Raw genomic sequence first — 27,105 nt, forward strand, 5'->3', positions numbered from 1 at the left:
GCCAGGCTGGATCAGGCAGGGCAAAGAGAAACGTGACCACGTGAAATATACACATATGTACATATATACATACATACCTTCATCCTTACTTTGTCACTAGAGATGTTACTGTTACTCAGAACTCATTAGTGTTTTTGGCTATTTTATTTTTAGCCCTTAGAAACTTGTTTCGAGAAAAAGACACCATGTCAGAAACATGAGATAATGGTTCACTGACATGAAGTTATTAACATCACAATTTTCAAATGGAATCTCAGGTACTTCCAGTAAACATCTGGTTAGGATTTTGCAAAATATTTTCATCCTGTGACCTGCATCACATCATCATAAAATGTCAGACTATAAACGTAACAGAACTGACGTTCTAGTACTACTCCAGCCCAGAAACATACAAACGAATGCTGTTCCCTTTCACGCAGCCACCGCTGAAAAGCACAGTTCTGCTTTTGCACCAAAACCTTTTAGAAACTCCCGTTTGGGACACTCACTCGGGAGGAAGCAGCAGCACAGCCCACTTCCAACCAAGGGGCCCAGTCTGGCCTGTCGTCACGCAGCTCTCGGTCCCGGCACCCCAAACTCCCTCCCACGTCATTGAGATGTGCCCCCACTGCGAGTAAGCCGAAGAACAGGCTCCTTGTTTTGAACATAGTTCCAGAAGATCCAAACAAGGTGGTTTCAGCATCCCTGCTGCTTCGCTGCACTAGGCGTCCCGACCTCCCAGAAGGACTGCTCTGAAGATAAGCTGAGAAGTGGGAGCTCCGGTCTGCTCGCTGACAAATCCGTCTCCTGGCTGCGCAGTCACACCTCAGACCGGCCCCCTGGACACAGGGCTGGACAAATACTCTAGACAGGGCCAACCAGGTTCTAGAAAAAACGCCAACCTGGGTTTTTGTGGTCCTAGTTAAGGCTGGGGTGGAACAGCAGCAAGAAATGTCAGGTGCCCGGGGCTCCGTGTGACAGGGGGACTCACTGGCCCTGTGCCCCTTGGGTGTAAGGAGCCAAGGCGCCCAATCTGGCCGCAGTGCTGCCCACATCATCAAGTTCTTTACCACGTGCTCTAGGTCTGCTGACCCGGAGAGCTACCTCCTCCAACCCCAATCTGCAGAAGGGGCAACAAACACTCAAATATCATTACATTCCTAAAAACAAGGGACTATTCCAAGGAAAACAAAATAGAGGGACTTTTCCATTTAACAAGGCAGAGCTTCCTTTGCTGGGATTCGATGTGAGAGTCATCTGCTGGGGTCATGAACCCACGGTTCAAAGTAAGTTCACCCCATGCTTCAGCAGCTTCTGCTTGGCTTTGCCCGGGAGGCTGAAGGCGCTGTCCTGTGGACTCGGGAAGCCGGAGCTCCGCCCCGCCGACGCCAGCTGCTGGAAATAGGTTTCCTGGACGGGGCTGCAGCAGGCGTACACAGCCGTGGAGGCATTCCTGTTGGAGGAAGAAAGGAGACCACAGTCCGACGCTGCCTGTGAGCCCTCAGAGCCCGGAGACCCCCAGAGGCGCTGTCAGTGACCCGGCAGGACGAGTCATGGACCAGTCACTACGGCCATGGAGAGGGGGCACCTCGGCCTGCGGGTAACGAGCACGGATCTGGAGTCACACAGACCTGGGTGCTCATCCCACCCCTGCGACTTCCTGGCTGTGTGCCCTTGACTAAGTTGCTCCAGCTTTCTGAGTCTTAGCTTTCTCATCAGTAAAATGAATATGACAACAGTAAATTCCCTCACTGAGATTTTATAAAGAGAGTAAATGAGTAGGAATATATACAAATTGCTTAGCCCATGGTGAGTGGTTAAGAAATGGAGCCTGTTTTTTCTGTTTCTATTATTCAAATGAGCTACATATCCCAACGCTAAAACCCTCTCAGCTCCAAGGAAGATGAAATACTACAGGGCCACAAGGTGGGTGATGGATCTAGGTTGCCAGCGTGGGGCAGCTGTGACTTAAAGCCAGAGGAGACACATTTATTACGGAAAGATATACAGAAATATTGGCTGGAGATGGCGCTGGGCAGCAGAAGTGCCCGCATTCCTGTGTGGCAGGTGACAGGCATTAGAACCTGGTCAGCACCAGAGCCGAGCCCAGAGCCCACACGCCTCCTTCTCAGCCACACTGTCCCCGGAACTGGAAACGTGTGTGGCGGGGGGGACATGTGCTTAGAGCTGAGACACCTGGGCTCAAATCCTGACTCAGCCAATGAGTAAGAATGCGACCCTGGGGCGAGTCGTTCATTCTGTTTGTGCTTCAATTTCCTCGTCCATAAAATGAGGTTCAAAAGAATGCGCTCGACCAAATCATTCCAAGGACTTAACTGAGTGATATACACAGAGCAGGCACCCCCCTTCTGACCCTCTAACTTGCCTTCTTTTCTGCTACCGGTTTCATAAGAGAAGCGTGTAGAGAGAAAAAGTAGAAATTCGGTTGGTTAAAGATTGTAAATGACAATAGTAATAATAGATCTAGATCCGCTGGCACAGCGGTGTTCAGGGCATGCAACAAGGTGAAAAAAATAAACTTGTAAAACGGCACATTAGTATGCTCCAGTTTTCTAGAAGAAAGACCATTAAATAATCAAAAATTCTAATCGTCTATCTTTTATATGCAAAAAATAAAAACGAAAACCAACGAAACCTGGAGTAACATACACCAAACTATTAACTGTGGGTATCTTTGGGACATATTGTCGGCGATGGGATGACAACATTTGACTTGGGAGACTTGGTCATGAGCACGTGGGACTTGTTAAGTTAGAAGATGGAAGACAGCACTTCAGCATCGTTTATGGCAGAGACCGAGGCCCCTCCTCCCTCCCCAGTGATGGATGGAAGCACTGAGGTGGTGAGGGCCTTAGGTCTCCTCCCTGCTGTACCCCAGTGTGTAAAGCAGTCCGAACCCCAGGATGGGACCCAGCAAATACATGACATGGGAAGCACAGGGGCAGATGAAAGCAGCCACCGGAGCAGATCAAAGTCCTGACTGGTTCCTGGACTGTCCTTCATTCGGTTATGAATGAGGCTCTCTGCCCAGGACCCCGGGAAGGCGGCTCCTGGCGCAGGGCTGTCAGTGAGTTGGGGACGCTCACCTGACGGTCACTTCGTACAGCGCGGGCAGCCGGGCGAAGTCGGAATGCATCAGGCTGACGGCCTGGAGGAAGCGGCGGTCCTGGGCTGTGGCCACCTGCGGCAGGTTGGCTTCCAGAAGAGGACACACAAGTCGTGAGTGGCAGACCGCCCCCCTCCACCAACATCCCCCAAACCCAGAACCATAAACTGGGACAGGGTGAGGCGCTGGCCTGGGGTACGGGTGCCCAGGGGCAGCGGGACAGAGGCCGGGGTGCTGGGCCCTCCAGCTGCGCCCCGCCACGGAGCACACGCTGCCCCCGATGGTGGGCAACACCGATCTCTGCACACGAATGTCCGAATCGGGAGGCGACCTCGTCACAGATATTTGAACGTGTGTGTGCTTCTCTCAAAATGTTGGAGAAACGGCCAAAATAAGATAAACGAGAAAAGAAGTGTTTGCCAGGAGAATTTAAACCCCGTGGGAGCTGGGCTCCAAGTGAGAAAGCAGCATCCTGACTGCAGGGCACTCACCCCGTGTGCTGGGCCCCCATTCCCACTCCCACCCACCGGAGGCGCCCCTTACCCGCCAGCACGTTCTGGACGCGGTCGTAGTGCGCGAAGCCATAGGCTCTGGCCGCGGGGGCCGCCTGGTCCCGGGGCAGCGTCTCGTTCAGGTGCACCTCCAGCCCGTTGAGGGACGCCAGGCTGCCGTGGTACTGCGGGGCAGGGAGGGGACAGGCCGCCGCTGAGCAAGCCACCCAAGGGATATCTGCGTGGCTGCCTGACTTAGCAAGAAGGACTCTGACCAGTGCTTTGACCTGTTGTTAGAGAAGTCCTGACTTCTGCCCTTATGTCCTAATGCATTTCAAACTTGTAGAAAAATCAGAAAATAGGGGGGAGCAGAAAAATAAAAGAAAAAAAAAAAAGCAAGGAAAAATGGCCCAGAATCTCACCATCCAGGCAGAGCCGCTGGTGGCGCCCTGGTGCATCTCCTAACCACGGCTGGCGTTTGTGCCCCCTCTCCTCCTCCCCCATCCCGTGCTTCTAGACTGTCTGCAGCGAGGCCACCTCCCTCCCTGTACCTAGAATGGTACCAGCCACTGTTCTCGAAGGACTGAGAAGTGTGGGTGAAATGGTTTTCTGTGCTCTCTGGCTCAGAGGAGGAACCCAGCTGAGGAAGGCTGTCCGGGAGGTGAGGCCCAAACACCTGTATTTTAAAACACCTCCCAGGGGATGTCACCTGCAGGTGCAGTTGGGAACACTGGACTGTCCCATTTTGTACGATTTGTTGTTTATAAACTAAAGATGGAGTCAGACCATAAATAACGACTGATACTAGTTCTGTGACCTAACGATATAGCATGAACTTTGTCCTTCATCCTTGAACTATTTTCCCGCAACATCATTTTCAAACGGCTGAACTCCATCTTGGGCCCCGCCAAGTACGTCCGTCACGTCCAGATGGACTCAGCCTGAAACAGGGCCTCCTGGGGCTGCCCCAGGCTGCTAAAGCCACAAGGAGGCCGCGGGCTCCGGGCCGCAGCTGGCGCCCAGGTGAAGGACCTCCTGGCTCAGCCTCTTCCCGGCCAGATGACCAGGGGCAAGTTACTGGCTTTTCTGCGCCTCGTTTTTTTTCATCTGCGAAATAGGGATGCTACAGGGCTGCTGAGTGGCTGAGGTCAAATAGCATCTATCCATTCTGTCCGCTCTGAAGTGCCGGGAGCGAACGCATTTTCTTAAAGTCAAGAATATGAAAACTGTCGTTATTAAAGAAGTGGGACCTCTTCCATGAGCTCGCGTCCCTGGACTAATATGACTTGTCTGTGGGTTGACTTATTTCACAACAGCTGTGTAAAAAAATAAGCTCGCATAAAAGGACCAGAGATGCAAAGAGAATGTCCTGAGGTGAATGTCATGAAACTCAAGTGTTATTTTGGGGAGTGTCCTGGACTTAAATTAGCATTTCTATCCCATGTCGTAGAAATGGTACTTAAGGGCATTAGGTTTGGCACCAGGGTTTACGTGACACCCTCATCTCTGCGTCCCCAGGGCCCAGCAGCGAGCCTGGCTCCCAGGAGGTGCCGGGCAACAGCCACTGGGTGACTGGACAGCGAGTGTGACCGACACGAGGCACCGTCCACCACCATCTGTGCGGGCTGAGTCGAGGGTCCACAGTAACGGGACAGGAGGACAGGCACGCTGTCCCCTGCTCAGATCCCTGGAGCGGCCTCACCAGCGCGGTTAACAGAGGCAGATGAGGCCGCGCGCGCGTGTGTGTGCATGTGTGTTTGCGCGTGTGCGCGCATGTGTGTGTGTGTGTGTACGGGATTTACCACGAAGTCAAACCACAGCCTCGCTGAAAGTTTCTGGACCTCAGGAATCTGCAACAGTCATCCCTCCATCCCCAGCGGGTGCCCAGGGGAAGGGGAAACGGGGACAGAATGAGCCATGCCAAACCCTGAGCTTTCTCTGTAGGCACCGAGCCACTTCCGGAATCTTCTGCCTATCTTGTACTCAGGATAAAATCACTTAACCATCGACGCAGTTCATCATAAGATGCTATACCAGATGACACGTGGGCAATTTTCTACTGGTAACCAAGTGCTTTCATATATACGAGGGGTCAGCAAACCATGGCCCGTGGACCAAATCCAGCTTACTGACTGTTTTTGATAGCCTGAGAACTGAGAATGGTTTTTATATTTTTGTATGGTTAGGGGAAAAAAAGTCAAAAGAATAATATTGTTATGTGAAAATTATATCAAGCTTCAATTTTTGTGTCCATAAACAATGTACTGGAACACAGCCACGCCGTTTATTTACATATTGTTTATGGTTGTTTTTGTACTACAACAGCAGATTCGAAGAGTTGTACAAAGCAGAAAACACTTGCTATGTGTTCCTTTACGTTAAAGTTTGCCAACCCAAGACACACTACCACATACGAGATCCTCACAGCAGCCCTAGGAGACACGGAGCCGGGGCTGTTCTTGCATCCTCCGCCTTCTAGCCCACAGCAAAGCGCGTGGCTCAGTGTCAGTGTGCCCCAAACACGCAGAAGAAACGATGCAGGAACACACATTTACTCAGAAGCACCAGTTTCACGGGAGAGGGGTGCTTTTTTGTATTTTATGCTAACACACTAAACCCAGTCTTTGTCTACTGTACACATAGCTCCGTGTCCTACTGTAGTGATGAATAACAACGTCAGTGAGAGGATTATCTTGGGTTTTGAGCAGGAACTATCAGCGGCTCTCTGCTGCCCCCTGGCGTGAGCCTACTCTGCTCCTCTGAATCAGTGCCACCCTCTCCTGGCTGCTCCCTCCATCACCCACTTCACCCAGCTCCCGCCCGCACCCTCAGCAAACAGAAAAGGTGGCAGTTGAGCCACTGAAAGACGTGATGGCAAAATGACCCAGGGAGCCGTGGTGATGTGTCTTTCCCAAGGGGGGCTGTGCTCACGGTCACTTCTGAGCTGTCGTTTACCATGCTGCAGGGGTTGGCTTTTTCTAGACAGCAGCAGAGGGTCTGGAGGGAAATCAGGTCGACTGTTTTGTGTGCAGAACCGGGACAAAAAGGCAGTGAAAGCTCTCTGCTGATTATAAAATAGACGGCCTTTGGGTTTGATCAACCGACTCCACTCGCAAACCAGCAAGCTGATCAAAGTTCGTTAACACCCTACTCTTCTTAGAAAAGACTAGTTTTCTTTTTCCATAAAATTGCGTTCTCTTTCCTGCCCAACACCAAACCCTACTTTCCATGAAAGCCCAGGGAGGTCGTTGCCCTGACAACAAGGATGGGCTGTGACAGACCAAGTCCCATGTCCGAGTATCAAGGGCCACAGAAGGCAGGGCTTTTACTCCTTCACCTTCCCACCTACCATGCCAAGGTCAGATCCATGAGGGACAGAGGGTTGAGGGTGGGAGACAAGAAACAGGCAGGAATCCTGGACCCCACCATGTGCGTTAGGTCTTGATCTCAAAGAGGCGGTTTTCTTAAGGGCAAAATGGGAGTTACCGTGCCTGCCCCCAGAGCTAGCTGTTCCAAGGCTTGGCTAAAGTAGCAGATGTAAAGTATTTACATATAGCGAATGCAGAATACATCTTAATTTACCTTCTTCTCCCAGAGCGGCCTGCACTAGTTTTTCTTTTTCTTTTTGGGGGGAAAGTAAAAATAGAGGGGTGGTATCCACTTTACTGCATGCCAACACTGGGCCTGCAAAATGCCGCGTCTAAGCTCGGCGCTAAGCAGGACAGACCATGAAACCAAGGCATTGGCCGGGAGATGGATGCACAGAACTGCAGCCCTGGACCCCTGAGCTGTTGTAAGGAGGAGGAGCCTTGGGCAAGGAAGTGGCGGGAAGCCCCACTCGGAGAGGGTGCTGCGGGGCCTGTGGAAAGGGGAGAGGAGCCAGGTAGGTGCGAGAGGCGCAGGCTCTGTCTCCAGGCTCCGCGCAGAGGACCTGCCGCCCTCCTCCAGCGCGTTCCAGGGGACCCGCTCATTTACAGAGGGCCACGGGCCCTGCCTGCTAATACGATGGGCTTAGAATAATATAGATTTAAGAACAGAAACAAGGCAAGCCCCAGGACACCATTCACCCTGCAGCAATTTCAACCTGCTGTTTTTATCGCTGCCGTTGCCCGGCCAACTAAAGCAAGGCTGTTACTATGGCAACTGGATCCAGCGTGGGCCCAGGCCCCAGAGAAGGTCAGCTTACCACTCGAAGTGGGGAAGGGGCTGCAAGGGTTTGAGAGGAGCCTTCTGGATCCAGTTAGCATTTCAGACGTCCTGGGCCTTCTAGGAAGGAGCTCCAGACGGAGGGAAAGTCAGGGCTGGCGGAAAACTCCCAATCCAGGCGGTGACACGCACAGACTCCGGCCACACAGAGCCTAGAGCTGCCGGGCTAGGGAGTGAGGCCGTGTGTGGTCATGGCCTGCGTGGCTGCACTGCACCCCACACTGCTGATGATGAACCAGACGCGCTGAGAAAATGGAAGAAGCTGGAAAGGGCAAGACTTGTGGATGCCTTTGCACTTGACTCTGTGCTCAGCACTGGATGCTCACTCACCCCCCACAAACAGCCGAGGAGGTGGGCACCACCGGCACCCCACTGTATGAACAAGGATGTTTGGCACGAGGTTGCAGAGCTGCTGGCCGAGCCCCCCTGCCTATCCCTGCTCCGAGGAGGCGGGGGCGGGCCACCAGGGGCCAGGGGGTCTGCACACTCACCACGTCCTCGACGGCCGCGCCATCTCCCAGCAGCGGCTCCTCAGCCAGCAGCAACAGCACCAGGCCTCTGACGCTGTGAGTGTAGAGGTTCATCCGCACGAGCCGCGTGCGGGACGCGGGGGTCGCCCTGGACCCGGTTCTGTCTGCGGAGGGGCCGTCGCCTGGAGGGTCTGCCGAGCCCGAGGTGCGTTCCGGGCCCGAGGCCGAGCGGCCCTCAGGAACCCCATCGCCACGCTGCCCCTCGCCTTGTTCCCCCACGGGCAGCTCAGTCCCCGTCTGCCTCGAATCCAAGCAAGGCGACGGTAACGGCCCGCTCGCCGGGCCGAGGAGGTGGTCCCTGGGGACGGGGGCTTGGCTGCTGTTGCCGGGAAGGTCTCTGGGCCGTTCTAGGGCTCCGTTCTGGGTGAGCATCCCAGGAGTGGAGGGAGGGAGGGGGCCGCCCATGGCTGTGCCTACAGGCAGGGCCTCGGGTGGCTTGCTTCTGGGGTTGCCAGAGTCACTGACAGATGCCCTGCAGCCAGGAGGCCCTCCATCGGAGGCAGGATAACCCAAGGATGCTCCCGTGTCCTGAGCTTCTGGAACGTGGATTTCAGACAAGCCCAGTTCCTCTTCCCCCCTGGACAAACCGGTTTCCTTCACCAGGGAGAGGCCGAGCCCAGGCCCCTGGCCCCTGGTGGTGTGGTGCGGTGTTGGGGGCTTGATGCTCTTCAGATCACAGCCAGACCAGTGTCCGTTCTCCCCGCTGCCATTTGGCCAGGTGACGTCAGGAGACCTGGGCTCAGGGGTGGTCGCTGAGATCCGAGCCGTGGATCCCACGTGTCTGGGGGCGTTTTCTTTCGGGGCAGATGTGTTCAAACCCTTTGGAGGGCGCTGGGCTGGGGGCTCCGGGAGTCTGGCTGGAGATGCCAGAGTGCTGGCGAACAAGACGGGTGTGAGGAAGGGCAGGCGACTGAGCGTGGGCAAGGGCCCTGCCCTGGGGGAGACTAAAGCAGTGCTTCCCTAAAAAGCACGGGCATTGGTGACAAGTGTGCTGAGGCCACAGAGCCTAAGAGGTCATGGTCAAAGCACAGGAGGAAACCTAGGGCAATGCCTGGGCCTCGGGGCTTCACACAGTGACACCGGGATCACCTACAGGAAACGGCAGAGCCCACTGAATCAGGGACACCCACGTTTGGAGGCCGACTGTGAGTCAGGCCCTATACTGGGTGCTACACACATAATATTCCCAACTTTTCTGGGTCCATTTTACAGATGAAAAAACTGAGGCTCAGGCAGGGAGTGGACTTGCCCAAGGTCACAGAGCTGATAGGCAGCAGATCTGGGATTTGAAACCTACGCTCATCTCACTCTGCCAGATGCCTCTGATCTCTATGCTGAAGCTCCAGATGCCCCTGCCAAGGCAGAGCGCGGAGAAGATGGAATCAGTTATCAGATACCAGGGGCTCACCTGGATAAATCCGTGGGAGGGAGTGCCCAATGCATGGGTTAAGAGGAACCCCTGTGAGCTCCCTTACCTGGTCGTGGGCTCCCGGGGGAACTCACGGAGACTGACGGCTTCCTCTTCGGTCAGGAAAACAGGCACAATCTGGACGTCTGGAGGGAGTGCTGCTCCTAGAATTGCAAAGCAATGTGGCCAGGGCCCTCCCCTGGGCCAGAGAAGACAGAGGGGGCAGGGACTGTTCTTGGGGTGACGCATCCAACCCACAGGCCAGCTCAGAGAGCAGCTCTGGGCTACGTTCCTCAACCCAGAACAAAAGCCACAAAACTGCAGCTACAACTTCAGCCATCAGCAAGGAAAAGCCCGTGTAGGCAACTCTGCACCCAGGGTGATGTTTGGTGGAAGAAAATTTAGTGGCACTTAAAAAAAAGACAGAAGCTGGAAAAAAGCACTTCCACCTGACCAAACGGGTCTGCCCCGACTTATGATTCAAAATAAAACAAATCCCCCTCTTGGGGGCACCTGCACTGCTGCAAAAGGTCTTCCTGGCAGTGGCCGCCGATGGCACCCTCTCCTAATCGTGACCTTCTGGAACTCATCTGAGTAGTCTCATAATGGGGAGTTAAGGAGGATCTGAAAACGGGGATTTAAGAGGTGTGCCTAAATCAGGAGCTTTACAACTGCGATTTTGATGGGTAACTTTGTCCTTGAAGCTCTATATATTTTCCTAATCTCACGAGCCGATGGAATAACCATATAGGACTACTCGGCCTTTCACGTGACTTGGATAGGGCCAGGCAGCTTAAAGACCATTCCCAAGATGTAACAAGGCACCTGATTACTTACCATGTTCCTGCAGGGCATCCCCTCCTATAGGTTTTCTCTGAAAATAAACACACAGAGAAGTTGGTGCTGGGCACCGCGTTCTCCCCCCGACCTAACCATCAGGACCGCGCAGTGCCATCTGTTCGTGAAATGTAGCCAGGCCCAGGATGCTGGTCCCAGCCGCACGCCAACAGCAAAGCAGATGGAACAGAAGCTCCCCGAAGCTGCCTGCCCCCCGCCGTGGCTGGGGTCAGCCAAGAGCCGGGCCCACACTGGCTGGGGCGGCCACACCACCCAGGCTCACACCAGGCTTCTTCCCATTCTGATTTCTCAGTTTCTCCTCTCTGGGAATAACAGCAAGCATTCATTCATGTTACTTCTCAGACCTCCAGGGAAGTCATCTCCTGGAATAAAGCCACATCTGCCACAGCCCTGGCCTAGAGCTCACACAGATCCCATTATAACAAAAGTGTGAAGGGCCTGTGACCCTCACAAGGGAAGGATTCAACCTAAACCAGATGTGAGGTCAGATCTCTTGTTCTGATTTACAATCAAGGTGAGAAACCCAGGAATCTCCTCAAAAGAGCTTTCCAGCCATCTCCACCTAAAGGTTCCAAAAGGACCCACCAAAACAAAACAAAAACTGCTCTTCTCACCAAAATGACTTTCACTCCTAAGAAGTGTTGTGGCTTTCTTTTTTTCTTTACATAAACTAACTCTAGACAAAAATTCTTTTCCAAAAAAATCACATATAATTCCCTCACCCGCAAGCTAATCCTGTTAACATTGGGCACATTTTCCTTTAAGTCTATGCATTTTTTTTATACTCTGAGGCCACATTACGTAAAACTTTTTCTGCTTGAAAGACTGACACACAATTTCTGTCATTAAAGCATCTTTGGCCATTTTCAATGGCTGACTAAAATTTTATGAAGTTTACAGTGGTGGAGGAGAATTCATCGTTTCCCTACTTGAGACCAGCAACTGGCAACCAGTCTGTAAATGGCGAGCTAGTGCATATTTTCGGCTTTGCGGCCATACAGTCTCTGTGCAGCTACTCAACCTGCAGGTGTGGCTCAAAAGCAGGCCAAGAAAATTCTGTCTGTAGGCGACTGGCCCACAGCCCATGGTCTGCCAGCTCCTACCGTAGACATTTAAGTTATATCTGATTTTTCACTTTCGTAAATCCTGTTGCGATAAGTTTTGAGTATAAACCTTCTTCAGCAGTCAGATGATTTCCTTAGTATTGATTCGTAGTGCTGAACTATGAGGAAAAAGGAAAGGGCATCCTCAAGCCTCTCATTATCAAATAGTTTACCAGGAAGGCTGTTCTAACGACCCCTGCATCACGGTGGGAAGGAGCCGGCTAGAGCCACACACGTGTTTTAAATGTCTACTGATTTAATAAGTGTAAAAAGCTAGCCTGATGACACATTTAAAACCAGAGTCTCGCACAGTAAGAATCAACTAGTAAAACAAAAGAAAAAAGAACTCAAAGGAAATATGCCAGATGCTAGCAGTGATTATCTCTGTGCAGTCCAGTTGTGGGCAATTTTATTTCCCATGAGCACATATGACTTTTCCTTCATTATAAAAACAGTTAAGTAAATATAAGATGGAAGTATTTTTAAAGTTTCTGTTGTCCTAAGCCATCTCTTACAGTCTCTCTCTCTCTGAAAAATCCAACATCTCTTTGACATAAAGCCCATCCTTGAGGGAAGTCAAATTCTCATAGCTCCACTTGGATCGAAGAAAAACCAACCAAGTCTACCACGCAGAAGACAACATTTTCTTTCAGCTTTGCCAGTGACCTCACTCGAAGGAAACCACATGGATGGACCTGGGGTCCTGAGAAGGACAAGGCAGCAACAGCCACCCCCATCCATCTAGCACTGGGGATCAGCCTTGCCCGATACAAAGACAGACTCGCCGGATGAAGCATCCCAGCCAGCGGGGCGGGCTTTGCGATACCTGGTCCCGACGTGCAGCTCGATGAAGCAGGACCTTGGCTGTGACAGAGGGTGGGAGCTGGGTGCTAACGATCCTGGGGGGGTCAGACACAGGAACAAGGACACCGTGAGAAGAAACACACTCAGGACTCTGAATTGGAAACATTCCCGACACCCTGTGGTGGCGAGGCTCTCGGGGACACAGCTGGTGGGAGTTTCAACTGGGAAAGCCCTCGTGGAGGGCACCCTGTCTGTTCCCTCAAAGTTTAAAATGTCCAAACCCTTGGACTCGACTTGTATCAAGATGTGTGCTTAAGAATATTCTCGACAGGGGAAATGGTAAAATCATTTTTTAATGGGTAAACAATTTAAATGTCCATCAAAAAGAGAGTAAATTCATCATTTTTTGTTTTATGACACCGAAAAACGTGCAGCTGTTACAAGAGTGAGGTGGACCAATAGGGACTGATAAAGAAATCCCTACTATACACATTAAGGTGAGGGACCATATGATCCCATTTACAAAGACAGCAGAAATAAGCAAAATCAATACACGCGTATATGTGCAGGTGTGTGAAAACACACAGAACAAAAAGGATGCTCAGCAAACCGCTAACGGTGGGGATGGCTGAGAGGGAGGGGGAGGGGAGGGGAAACTTTGTGCGCTGCATGTTTCTCTTGGTTCATTTTTTTTACCATGAGAATGTGTTCACGCATTAGGTGTATGATTTAAAAATAATTAAGAAATGCAAAATAAGAAAAAAAATATTATCTTTGACACCATGTTGCTGGTGAGCCTGGCAGCACCACAAGCTGATTCAGAGCCGTCATTGTGAAAAGAAAGGGGAGGTCATGTGTTGAGGGCCACTGGGAACAGGGACTGCACCCCATCGGTCATCTCATTTCCTTCTCCACCAAGTATGTCTACTTGCCAGAGGAGGGAGTGGAGATGAGGCAAGATCACCGGGGCTGGGAAGAAGCGCAGCCAGATCCCGCTGAGTGCCTGGAGATCTTCTCCAGGGCCCATCCCTCTGGGATCAGAGAGCTCTGGGCACAGAGCACCAGCTCTCCTGCCTCAGGCTGTGAGAGCCGAGCCTCCAGCCTCCGCGGAGCCTGGAAGAGGCGTGGAGAGCTCTTGGATGCGCAAGCTCACTAAGAGGCCCTCCAGCTGTGTGAAGAGCTGCAGTGAGACCTCAGAGGCCAACTGGAGATGGACCCAGCCAAGAGGCTGCAGGAGCCTGAGCTGAAGCTACGGCCAGCACACCAGGGCCCTGGGCAGCAGGGGAAGGTGCTGTGGGCCTCCATGCCCCATCTGAGAATTTCACGGATCTCTTCAAAGCTGCCTTTTATATTCCCAACTCCTTTCTGGACACAACAGTTCGCAATTTCCCAGCTCTGCCCAAAGACAGGCAGGGACACTATATCAAATCTAAAGTACCCGCTAGTTGCCAAACAAGACCACCTGGAACTGGCCACACACCGCGATCGGGGTGGTCAGCCCTGCAGCAGGGGGAGGGCTGGAGGAGCGGCATCCGGATTACTCACAGTCCCTTGTAGAGGATGCAGCCGGCTAGCACGTGGGGCGAGCGCTGGCAGGTCTGCAGAATGAGGGCCGCCTTCAGCAACAACAGGGGCTCCACCTGTGCCGGGCAAGAAGCATGCCACAAAGTCAACATGCGTACCGTCAGCGAAGGAGGAACAGGAAGGGGGCTCTGGAGAGCAGATGCACAGCTCAGAGCCCAAGCCTGGGCGGAGAGCGTGCCGCACAGTGACAGCTACGCCACGCCTCTGACACCCAGAACGGCTGCCACCACAAATGCCAAATGCTGGGGACAAGGAGGCCTCTCTGGAAGCTGGCAGGTACAGCAGATATGGCATATGGCTCTTCACAGGCGACAGTGCAGATGGCCAAGGAGACCCTGACGATCAACGCTGAGACCAAAAGGCAGCAGGAGAGGAGAACCTACCTCTCAAATTCAGGTCATGGTGCCGGTGAACCCACCCACCCATCCTCCACCGTCCGCTGAAGCCCAAGCACCCCTGTGACACAGCTGGCTTGATGTCTGACCAGGTCCCGTAACTCTGTTGTGTAACAGAAAATGATAACATCATGGCCTTTCACTCAGGCGTATATGCCTCAGTCCACGGTCCTTGTAAAAAGTCCCGAAAAAGACCAGAAAAGGATCTGACCCTGGTCAAGAATGGCCAGCAATAACCAAAAGCCTCTTCCTGCTTCCTGCTGGGCAGTGGTTAGAACCGAGTGCTAAGGAGCCAAGCATGCAGTTGAGTTAATTCTTTCACGGCCTCAAGACGCGCCCAGGCCCAGCCAGCCAGTCTGGAAAGCTCTGGGCCAACTCCAAGCAGCCCTCCAAACAGGAGCGGGAAACCCGTCCCTGTTTCTAGCAGCACCCCAGTGCCACATCCCTGTTAAAGGGACATAGTCAACGACAGCAGCGAGACCCAGCCCACACACAGTGGAAGACTCCCGTCCCCCGAGATGCTCAGGGCACGGGCGGGCAGTTCTCAAGGGGCAGTGCCGCGCATCTCCCTTTGGCTACCTGACTGTGAGGATGTGATGCTCATCAAGGCCACTGAGCAAGAGGCAGTGCAGGCGGCCGGGCCAGCCACGCAGGTGGCCTCCTGTCACCGCGTGCCAATGGCAAAAGCGACGGCTCAGGGACAAAACACCTCCCAGCCCCGCAGCCCCAGATATGGCAACCCTGGTTTTAAAATGTCAGCCCTGGGCCTTTTTGGATGTCAAGAATAATTAAATCACATAATGGTACTATCGAGAAGGGGACCTTCAGATTACTGAGTTCAACACTCCTGGGCATTAGCAAAACAGTAACACCCTTTACTGAGTATCTGCTTTCTGTCATTTACGTACTGTCCCATTTCATCATCAGAACAGCTCTGGGAGGCAAGTTTTATGCTGTGGCCATTTTACGGGTAAGGAGAGTGAGGCTCTGGGAGGTGACCTGACTTGTCCAAGCCCACACAGCTCGTGAGGGCTGCGTGGAATCTGAGTACAGGTCTTAACAGCTATGTGCACTGAGATGCAGCTCATTCAAGGAGGAAACATGTGTCCAGAAGCCCTCTTCCTATCCATGCACCGAGCAGGGGGCTGAGCCTAGCCTGTTACTTTCGTTCGGTCCAGGTTCCAGAGGGAGTTGAATATCCTATGCAGGTCACCAGTGTTTCTCAGGATCTGGTCGATGAAGGTGTCCCACTCCCCGCTCAGCTCTTCCCGAGAGCAGCTCTGAAACAGAACAGCTGGGGGTCAGCACGCAAGATTCTGAGAGACACACTCTTCGGCAGGGACTCCGACCACTAACAAAATTGCTCCTACACGAAAACCTGGCCAGAAGGGAGGGCCTGTTCTGAACTTCCCATCCAGGCGAGGCCCCACCTCCTGCCCCTGATAACCTGCCCCCCACAGACCAGGGCCCCTGGGGCGGGGAGTGGGGGGAGGGCGTGACCAGGCCCTGCTCTTCCCAACCATCCTAGGAAGGAGAGAACGGGCATAAACATTTGGGTGAATGGGACTCAGGCCACCGGGGAAGAAAGGCATCTGAGAGGGGCTCCAAGGGCCCATGACCTTGTCGCTGACACGACGTGTTTATGTCAAGCGTACCAGACCCCTGGGTGAAAGCTGTGTTCTGCCGATACCGATTTTGCTACGGAGGTTCCACGTAAGACTCCTCAACACCATACCTTGTAGGCCAGAGAAACAGGCCCGTTGTAAAAATTAAAGAAGCCGATGAGCTGATCCAGAAGCTGCTTGCAGCTGACATCAGGGAGCTCAACAGCACAGCCCAGCACCTGTAAAGGAGGACAGGCATCTTCCTTTTCTCTGAGGCCAAGCTCAGAATCCTGGCATCCAGGGCTCACTAAAGCTGGACTCCACTGGCCCATCAAACTCCATCTTCTGCTGTGTGACCCCACACCCTCCACCAGCCACGCTGGTCTCCACAGGAAACAAATACTTTTTGTACCTACTCATGTTGCCCAAGCTGAAATCGCCCCGCCTCCCATTCTTGTTCATTTGCCTGGGACTCCCCCCCTGCCTTCCCCCCCCACCCCCGTGCCCCCCACAGATGCCAGCCCCCGCAGGATGCCTGTTTTCATCACTCCAGACAATGCCGACCTGTTTCCTGATCCCTTGTATTGTTAGCACTGTTATTTGGACACTGGATGTTTCATTTGGGTTTCACAGCAAACACTGGACCCAGACCGTTTCATGAATGGCCATCCCGTCTCTCCAGCTGGATGGAGTGCTTCCAGAACGGGGACCGACTGCATCATCGCGCCAGCCACAAAAGATAAACACTTGCTCAGTTAGGAAATAATCTGGGCCTATGTTTAAAGAGCCTGAAAAAACTTCGTATTCTTTGACTCAGTAATTCTACCTGTAGGAATCCTTCCTAAGGGACTCATCAGAAACTTAAACAAACCAACCCTGAAAGAAAACAAATAAACAAACAAAAATGCTCTCTGAATGTAAGCTCCACTGAGGCAAGGATCTGCATTTTGTTCACTGATGTAATCCAAGTGCTGACAACAGTCTGGCACCCAGTAGGTGCTTATGTCTCCCCTAATTAATCTATAGAGGGAATGAAATCCTAATAATCCCACCAGCTTTTCTTTAGAAACTGACAAACTGATTCTACAACAGAAATACAAAGGACCTAAAATATCCAAAGCTGGCTTGGAGAAGAATAAGTTTGGAGGACTTCCACCATCTGATTTTAAGACTTATTATAAAGCTACAGACATCAAGACAGAGTAGTACTTGTATAGAATCTTCAGAAAGATCAATGGGAAAGAATAGTGAGCCCAGAAGTAGAGCCACACTTAAATGGTCATTGATCTTCAACAAAGGAGCCACAGGAATCTAATAGGAAAAGGAAAGTTTTCAACAATGGTGCTGCATTAACTGGACATCCATATGGAAAAAAGGACCCTTGACCTCTGCTTCACACCATACACAAAGATATATCCAAGGTGGATTACAGACCTAAATTTAAAAGCTAAAACTGTGAAACTTACAAAAAAAAAAATTGGAGAATGTCTTCTCCAATGGGTTAGGCAATGGTTTTAGACAGAATACAGAAAGCAATAACCATAAAAGATAACACTGATAAATTAGACTTCCTTAAAACTAGGGGTTCCCTGGCGGTGCAGTGGTTAAGAATCCGCGTGCCAATGCAGGGGACATGGGTTTGAGCCCTGGTCCGGGAAGATCCCACATGCCGCAGAGCAACTAAGCCCATGTGCCACAACTACTGAGCCTGAGCTCTAGAGCCCACGAGCCACAACTACTGAGCCCACGCCACACTACTGAAGCCCGCGTGCCTAGAGCCCATGCTCCGCAACAAGAGAAGCCACCGCAGTGAGAAGCCCGCACACCACAACGAAGAGTAGCCCCCCGCTCACTGCAACTAGAGAAAGCCCGCATGCAGCGACGAAGACCCAACGCAGCCAAAAATAAATAAATTTACAAAAAAAAAAAACTAAACTAAAAACTTCTCATCAAAAGACATTATTAAGAAAGTAGGCACACAGACTGGGAGAAAATATCTTTAAAATGTATATCTGACAAAGAACTGGTATCCAGGATGTATGAAGAAACCTACAACTCAAGAAAAAAAGAAAACCCAGTTTAAAAAATGGGCAAGAGCTTTGGACAAATACTTTGCGAAGGAAGATATACAAATGGCCATGAAGCACATGAAAAAGCCTTAATATCACTAGTCATTGGGGAAATGCAAATTGAAACCACAATGAAATACCACTTCACATCCAGCAAAATGGCTAAAATTAAACTAACTGACCACATTACTGCTGATGAAGATGTGGCAGTATCTGGAATTCTCATACACTGTTGGTGGGAATGTAAAATGGTACAACCGCTCTGGGCAAAAGTCTGGGAGTTTCTTGTAAAATCAACACACACCTACCCTATGACCCAGCAATTCCATGCCTAGATATTTACCTATGAGAAATGAAAACATATGTCCACAAAAAGACTTGTATAGGAATGTTTCTAGAGCCTTATTCCTTTTTTAAATTTTATTTTCTTGAAGTACTGTTGATTTACAATGTTGTGTTAATTTCTGCTGTACAGCAAAGTGATTCAGTTATACATATATATACATTCTTTTTCAGATTCTTTACCATTATGGTTTGTCATAGGATATTGAGTATAGTTCCCTGTGCTATACAGTAGGACCTTGTTGTTTATCCATTCTCTGTATAATAGTTTGCATCTGTTAATCCCAAACTCTCAATCCTTCCCTTCCTCTATCCCCCTCCCCCTTGGCATCCACAAGTCCGTTCTCTATGTCTGTGAGTCTGTTTCTGTTTCGTAGATGTTCATTTGTGTCATATTTTAGATTCCACATATAAGTGATATCATATGGTATTTGTCTTTCTCTTTCTGACTTACTTCACTTTCTGACTTACTTAACTTAGTATGATAATCTGTAGTTCGATCCATGTTGCCGCAGATGGCATTATTTCATTCTTTTATGGCTGAGTAGTATTCCGTTGTACATATCTACCACACCTTCTTCATCCATTCATCTGTCGATGGGCATATAGGTTGTTTCCACGTCTTGGTTATTGTAAATAGTGCTGCTATGAACACAGGGGTGCATGTATCTTTTTGAATTAGAGTTTTGTCCAGATATATGCCCAGGAGTGGGATTGCTGGGTCATATGGTAATTCTATTTTTAGTTTTTTAAGGAACCTCCATACTGTTCTCCATAGTGGCTGCACGAACTTACATTCCCACCAATGTAGGAGGGTTCCCTTTTCTCCACACCCTCTCCAGCACTTATTATTGGTAGACTTTTTTTAAAAAATTAATTAATTTATTTATTTTTTGGCTGCGTTGGGTCTTCGTTGCTACGCGCGGGCTTTCTCTAGTTACGGCGAGCGGGGGCTACTCTTCGTTGCAGTGCACGGGCTTCTCATTGCGGTGGCTTCTCTTGTTGCGGAGCTCAGGCTCTAGGCGCACAGGCTTCAGTAGTTGTGGCATACGGGCTCAGTAGCTGTGGCTCAAGGGCTCTAGAGCACAGGCTCAGTAGTTGTGGTGCATAGGCTTAGTTGCTCCGCAGCATGTGGGATCTTCCCCAACCAGGGCTCGGACCCGTGTCCCCTGCATTGGCAGGCGGATTCTTAACCACTGTGCCACCAAGAAAGTCCCATTATTGGTAGACTTTTTGATGATGGCCATTCTCACTGGTGTGAGGTGGTACCTCATTGTAGTTTTGATTTGTATTTCTCTAGAGCCTTATTCTTTTTTTTTTTTTTAATATTTATTTATTTATTTATTTATTTGGCTGCACCACGTCTTAGTTGCAGTGTGCGGGATCTAGTTCCCTGACCAGGGATTGAACCCGGACCCCCTGCATTGGGAGCACGGAGTCTTAACTGCTGGACAACCAAGGAAGTCCCTCTAGAGCCTTATTCTTAAGTGCCCCAAACTGGACACAGTTCATGTGTCCACAAAAAGGAGAATGAATAAGTGATACATTCAGACTATGGAATACTGCCCAGCAATAAATAGGAATGAACCGCCAGTACGTGCAACAATGTGGATGAATCCCACAAATGTTAAAATAGAGGATAAAGGGATGAATATATAAATGTGTGATAAAGCAACTATAATGAAGTATTCTGTAGAATCTAGGAGCTATGTGAGTATTCACTGTAAAATTCTCTCAACTGTTCAGTATGTTAGAAAATTTTCATAACAAAATGTTGGAAATAATACCTACGAAGGTGAAGATACTTCCTCACACTTAAGCATCCCATCCCCTCAGGAATAAGTTTAAAATGAGAGGAGGCATGAGACAACAGTTCTTTAGAGTCCATGGTACTACTAGCTGTAAATTGTTCTTTTTTTTCGTAATGGTTCTTTGAAACCTAACATATATGCACCAGTGTCTTCGAGTTTCTGGCTCCCTTCCCCAGTAAGCGTGGAGAGTATAGGGAAGTATAGGGAGTAGAAACAAGAAAAGATGGAGATTTAAAACTCAATTTGCATCACAGAGCAAAGAGAATTTCCAGAGGATGACCTAAGTCTTTCAAAAGAGAGGAGAGAGCAGGCGTGTGCCATGCAGGATGTGTCAGCAGTGTTTTGGAGAGAGCACTCAGTTCTGACGGGCACCTGCAGAGAGTGACACGGGAAGCGCGGATGACGGGGCGCAGCACACGCGGGGAGAGAAGGAGGTTCTAGGCTCGAGAGCCGCGGCAAGCATTATTTCTAAACCCTAGCATCGCAGTACTTCTCACCAAGACAAAAGACTCCTGGTAGAGGCTGCCCTGCAGGCACTGGTTCAGCCTGGTAAACTTACCCAAAGGTAATCGCCGTCAACCTTTATGGCAAACTTAAGTTTCCGCAGACGGACGACGGTGGGAGGAGAGCCGGAAATGTCAGAAATGCAGTGGACAACCCCGGCGATCTGTCCACAGAGCAGCTCCTGTTGGTCAAGCAGGGTCTAGGGAAAAGAGCCAATTCCAGACATGAAGTTGAAGTTCCCGAACTCCTGTGTCATTCCTTAGAGCAGGGGTTGGCAAACTATAGCCTGGAGGCCAGATCGACTCTGCTGCCTGTTTTTATATAATCCGGGAGCTAATGATGGTTTTTACATTTTTTTAAGGGTTGTCAAAATAACAACAAAGAAGAAGACGTGATAGAGACCTTATACGGCTTGCAGAGACCAAAACATTCCCACATTGGCCCTTTTGAGACAAAGTTTGCCAAACCCTGCCTGAATTGTCACAAAACACCCACAGTGAATGCATAAGATGATTGCCCAGAACTACGTTTTTGTTCCTAGGATTATAGGCCTGTGCATGGGTAGAAGAGTGAGCCTTTATCCCTATTCAAATCCCCTGCAGAGTGGCCAGAGCAGCCTAGACTAATCCCCACTCTCCAAGTCAAGTGTGATCACATGAGTGAATACACAGGCCTCCTAATCGATCTTCGTGTTAACTAAACCGTGGGGCAGACAGACATCATGTGATGCAACGGAAAACGGAGAACTCTTGACTAAAAGAGCTGAACTTGAACCTAATCAAGGCTCTAGATCTTACTACTAGTTTAAAGGAAATGCACTGGGTAGAAAGCATTAAATGATACCATCGTGAGGAAGTAATCAGCCCAATCCGGAGTGGGGGACGTGCTGACATTCTACTGCATAAGAGACCTGGTTTCTTCAATAATTCAGTGGCACAGGGGGAAAAAAGGATGGGGGGAGGGGTGAGGAGTGTTATATGATAAAAGGGACTTGAAACACAAAAGAACCAAATGGGGTATGTGGACCTTGCTTGGATGCTGATTAGGAGAGGGAGGGAGGGAGGGAGAGAGATGGGGGGCAAGGAAGGAAGAACTAAGTAACATATAAGATAATAAAGGCAAAATTTGAATATAGACTGTATCAGATGATATTATTGTTACTAATTATTGTAACTTTTGCTGAGTGGGATGTTAACAAAATACACCCTTTTCAGTTAGAGATGTTACTTGATACTGGTGAGATGACACCATGTCTAGGATTTGCTTCAAAATACTTCAGGAGCAGACTTCCCTGGTGGCGCAGTGCTTAAGAATCCACCTGCCAATGCAGGGGACACGGGTTTGAGCCCTGGTCTAGGAAGATCTCACACGCCGCGGAGCAACTAAGTCCGTGTGCCACAACTACTGAGCCTGTGGTCTAAGGCCTGCAAGCCACAACTACTGAGCCAGTGTGCCACTGCTACTGAAGCCCCCGCGCCTAGAGCCCGTGCTCCGCAACAAGAGGAGCCACTGCAATGAGCAGCCCGCGCACCGCAAAGAAGAGTAGCCCCCGCTCACCACAACTAGAGAAAGCCCACGCGCAGCAATGAAGACCGAACGCAGCCAAAAATAAATAAATACATTTATTTAAAAAAAAATTCTCCAGGAAAAAAAGAGTGGGGAGGAGTTAGGATAGCTCATATCACATTAGTCAAGTGTTGATTATTGTTGAAGCTGGTGATGGGCACGTGAGGGCCGATGATTCTCTCCTCTTTACTTTGGTATATGTTTGGAGAAAAGTTTTTAATCCAGTGGGGCAGACAGAAAATCATGACGGTAACAGAGAGCTAGAGAAGGCGGAAGTACTGGGCTGCCTGGGCACTTCAACACCAGAACAACAACAAATAATACCACTAAGAATAAGAGAGTAGAAGTGGCGAATGCCTGGACTACGCAAAGAAAACTGTCCATATGTAACCCTCCCTAGACCTTTGAAAAGTCACCACTTTGAGGCAGTGGGATCCCCACCAAACAAGAAAATGCGGTGTGGCTTACCTGAGGGGGAAAAAAGTAACAGATGCCAGCTCTGGTTGGATCTCCTTCTCCCTTCACCTTGGAACCATCATAAAGGAAAAAATAATTCCACCTGTCAAGAGAACAGAAGGGAGCCGTGTTTCCTTCCATCCGGTGAGCAGGGCCTTGTAAAACACAGCTTCCTTTTGCCCAGCCGGAGAGGGGCTCATGATTCGGCATTTGAAAAGCCTTCTGGTGGCCCCAGAGGAGAAGGAAGCCAAGAGCTACAAAGAGATAAAACCATTTCATAAGTGCAGCCAAGTCAAACTAAAAATACGCCTCTGTCCAGCCGTCAGACCATCTGCCCCAAAAGACAGAAGAGCAGCTAAGGCAAGACGGGGCACCCACAATGATGCCTCTTATTTGAGACACTGAACCTTAACTCTATAACCATGTGGTTTGATCAAGTGTCTTTTAAGGCTCTGATAATGAAGTAAGTTAGGGATGTCTTAGTTGCCCTCATAACTGCTGGGCACGAGGTCTCTGGAAATTGCCCTTCTACCAGGAATTCATTTAACACACATTTGCTGAGGGCCTGTGGTGTGCGCTGCGTTTGCCAGCCCCGGGGGCCATCGCGAGGAAAGGGAAACAGGAAACATGCAGTTTGCCCACAGGGCAGCGAGTCTATAACGGGAAAAGCGGGGTCATCTGAGAGCTCAGAGAGGCACCACACCCCTCCTTTAACACGATCCCTCATCAAACTTCTGATTCCCTCCCTGCAGAGGAAGCTCTCTCCTCAATACCCATAACCCTCCGCTCCTCCCTACAGACTCGGGGTCTCCTCTCTGGTGTAACTACAATTACTTCTTTAAGACCGCAAAGCAAACTACCCAGGCTGGACCTGGGTTTTAATCTCTCAGTCTCCGAAAGCACACCACCCATCAGGCCAGAGCAGTGACTCCTCTGTCACCTGCACTCTTCTCCCCTGATCTACGCCCTCCCCGGCTCCCACCTTATCTTCCTGATGACAAGCACTAACTCTGTTTCTAGCACAATCCGCTTTCCCGAGTTCTAGGTCCCGACGTGCAGCTGGCTGCAGGGCACGGACAGATCAAAGAGCCTCAAAAATGTTTCAAGCCCAGCTCGGAAACCCCACTGCCAGGTGGTGAGCATATTGTAATGTATAGAAATAGCAAATCACTACGTTGGGCACAGTGTTATAGGTCAATTATACTTGAAACAAACTCATAGAAAAAGAGTTCAGATTTGCAGTCATCAGAGGCAGGAGGTGGGGGAAGGGGGGTTGGATAAAGGTAGTCAGAAGGTACAATCTTCCAGTTATAAAATAAATAAGTACTAGGGATGTAATGTACAACATGATAAATGTAATTAACACCGCTGTATGTTATATATGAAAGTTTTTAAGAGTAAATCCTGAGTTCTCATTACAAGGAAAAAATTTTTCTCCTTTTATTTTGTATCTGTATGAGATGATAGATGTTCACTAAACTTGTGGTGATCTTTTCATGATTATGTGTTACAGTGCCGTATGTCAACTATATGTCACTAAAACTGGAAGCTAGATAGATAGATGAATAGTTGAATGAATGAATGAAACCCCACTGCGGGGCCCCATTCTTCCGTTTCCTTATGTTCCCTGGGTGAAAGCGACCCCACTTTTACGGGCACACAGAAGAAACCCTGAGTGTCGTTTTGAAGTGCACACATACAATCAGTCATAAATCCTGCTCATTCTATTGAAACCATGCCTCTCACTTTCCTCTCCTTGATTAATGTTTGCTGAACCAAATTAAGACAGGCTTAACCCATTTGCGGTTGAGAAGGGAACTGAGTTTCAGGCAGACATTGTGTAATACCCTTGAAGAGCCAGTCTGGCCAGACCTCTTCTCGTGGTGTAATTCTGCACCGCCACAGCTTCTTGTCTCTCACAAGTGAAGACTTCGGTGCCCACGGTATTATCAAGGCCGGCTGCGGGATCCAGCCATGGCTCTCTTTTCTACCTTCTACCAGCCATGCTGGACCCGTCAAACCCTGCAAGAGGCTCGTGTGGTTACAGCACATCAGCTTTGGAGAGAAATGGCCCTTGATTCGCTGCTCTGAGGAAAATGGTATTTTTTTTTTTTCTTAATAAAATCAAGACAATCTGGCTGGGGATTCTCAGTTCACCCAAAACATCCGTGCAGCAGCCTGGCAGGAACTAAACCCCTGCAGGCCCTGCTACTCACCAGGAGGCTGACTTGGTCTCTGTCGAGGTGGAGGTGGCCATTTACTCTTCGGTGGCCTTCATTCTCTTTATTTGGGTTTTCTTTTCCAGTCTGGCTTCTTTCTCCCCAGCAGTGACAGTTCCTCCGCTGAATCCGGATGTGGGACGTTTAGGTGTTTTCAGTCTCCAACAGTCACTTGTCTAGTTTTCATTCAGCATGAAAGTGCTGCTTCCCTTCCTTCCAGGCCCTTCGGTCCCATCAATACCTCCAGCCTCTCAGAGCTCTGGGAAAAAAATCAATAAAGCAAGAGAATTCTACCAGAAAGTCAAATCCACCAATCTGGTTCCGTGAGCATCGGCTCCCTGGCCCTCTGCAGAACGACCCCTTTGCCAGGGAAGCCTGACAGGGCAGATGCATGCTGAAGGCGGCGCTCTGAAGCGATGTCTAGCTTGTCTGGTTCAAAGCCATTCTGAAGGTTTCTTTAAAAAGTTTTGAAGCTTTCCGTTCAAACATCAGTCCCTTGACCCTAAAATAAACAAAAGGAATAGATTATTTCAGAATCCCATGAGTGAGCATGTGACCCAGCAGGGTTAAGCAAATGGTATGCTTCAAAAGAGTTTTCCAGAAAGCTGAAAAGTGTGTTTCAAAATCCAAAAGAGAGGGGAGCAAAACTTCAGAGTAAGTCCCATAGTTAACGTGAAGAGATATGTCACACAGAAGATAGAATTAAATAATCGGTGTGAAAAAGCTCTGGGTGTCAAGGACAGCTATACAAATAAGGCAGTTGGTGTAGTAATAATGGAACTCAAATTAAGGAACTGTCACCTTGACAGCCCAAAATTAATCTTAACATGTAAAATCCCAGAGCTGGGCAAGTTTCCAAGAGACAAAAAGAGAATTTAACAAGTGGCTTTCAAACTCCCACAAGAGGAAAGAGAACTCAGAGTATCAAGAAATTTCAGGCTCAGAAGGGACGCTGGCATCACACACTCTAATCCTTACTCTCCTTCAAAAACTACCTTGACTGGCTCTTGCTTACTCCCTCCAGAGGTAGGCAGTTCTCAGCGTTCAGTTTATCCTTCCACCAAGCTGAAACTGGCCTCGCAGTAACCTCCACACACTCTCCAGGAAGACAAAACAAGGTCTCATCCTTCCACAAGTCAACCCTTTGGTCACTTCAAAACTGTATCCCCACTGTCACTTTCTCCAAGCTTAATGTCCCCAGCGACATGGTTTCAAAAGCTTGCTCACCATCTGCCATCCTCCTGGGAACACGAGAGTTTTTTTAAGCTCCTCTGGTAGAGGGAAGTCCCTAGAGAGGACACCACCGAATCTTTGATGGCCTGTAAAACCTCTATCTTTTCTCAGCTCTGGGTATCTTGGGGTGGGCCTCCCTAGGGTCATACTCATATTCGGATGCCTGTGGAGGCGGCATCTAAGCCCGTGGAACCAAGGACTGCAATCTGAAACCCCCATTCCTTGTTCCCATAGGACTGGGCCCTACGCTGCCAAGGTCCACTCGCTTATCTCTGAAAGGTCCAGAAGAAGCCGGTAATGGTCCGGCGGGGACAGGGCAGGTGTTGGGATGTGGCCAGAGAAGGCTGTGGCCTGGGAAGTGGCAGTAACGATCGGGGGAGTCGAGACGTGGCTGGCAAAGGCCTGGGGGTGGTGGTGATGGTGTAGGAAGTGGCCTCAGTGTGTCAGCAGAGCAGGAAAAGGGGCGCTAATGATTGCGATGGGCCAGGAAGCGATCGGTAACCGCCGGCAGCAGTGGGAAGTGTCTGGCCTCAGCTCCAGGGGTCTGGGACTGGTGGGCAAAGGTGCGGGGATCAATCGGGGCCGGGTCACAGCGCGGAGGGGCCGCCAAAAGGGGCTCTCGGCCGGGGTCCCGCCCTTTGGTGTCCCCGCGCCGCCGGGCGCCGCCCACCCGCCGGAGTAGCCAGGCAGCCCGGGGATCCGGGATCAAGGTTCGGGACTCGGGACCCGGAGGTCCCAGCGACTCCCGCCCGATACCTACGCGCGCGGCGGAGAGGCCCCAGGGTCACGCGCCACCTGCGCTTACCGCCCCCTAAA

The 27,105-nt window shown here is 50.3% G+C and overlaps 1 protein-coding gene across 4 annotated transcripts; it reads right to left on the bottom strand.

Annotated features, from left to right (window-relative positions):
* Positions 1-255: 255 nt before the first annotated feature.
* On the bottom strand, positions 256-27,101 carry HPS4 (HPS4 biogenesis of lysosomal organelles complex 3 subunit 2). 4 transcript variants are annotated; one of them, XM_061168882.1, is made up of 15 exons: positions 27,050-27,096; positions 26,284-26,344; positions 25,054-25,558; positions 22,850-22,940; positions 20,871-21,014; positions 16,221-16,328; positions 15,649-15,765; positions 14,052-14,146; positions 12,529-12,601; positions 10,579-10,615; positions 9,809-9,905; positions 8,295-9,207; positions 3,650-3,782; positions 3,087-3,195; positions 256-1,432 (listed from the first exon to the last, which is right to left on the bottom strand). In XM_061168882.1, the coding sequence occupies exons 3-15, from the start codon at positions 25,092-25,094 to the stop codon at positions 1,261-1,263; spliced, it is 2,130 nt and encodes a 709-aa protein (XP_061024865.1). In that variant the 5' UTR covers positions 25,095-25,558; positions 26,284-26,344; positions 27,050-27,096; the 3' UTR covers positions 256-1,260. The 4 variants fall into 4 exon arrangements, with proteins under 4 accessions (XP_061024865.1, XP_061024863.1, XP_061024864.1 ...); XM_061168880.1 differs by lacking the exon at positions 26,284-26,344 and having other exon boundaries at positions 27,050-27,101; XM_061168881.1 differs by lacking the exon at positions 27,050-27,096 and having other exon boundaries at positions 26,284-26,522.
* Positions 27,102-27,105: the final 4 nt, after the last annotated feature.

This window comes from Eubalaena glacialis, chromosome 15 (assembly GCF_028564815.1).
Source record: "Eubalaena glacialis isolate mEubGla1 chromosome 15, mEubGla1.1.hap2.+ XY, whole genome shotgun sequence".
NCBI lineage: Eukaryota > Metazoa > Chordata > Mammalia > Artiodactyla > Balaenidae > Eubalaena > Eubalaena glacialis.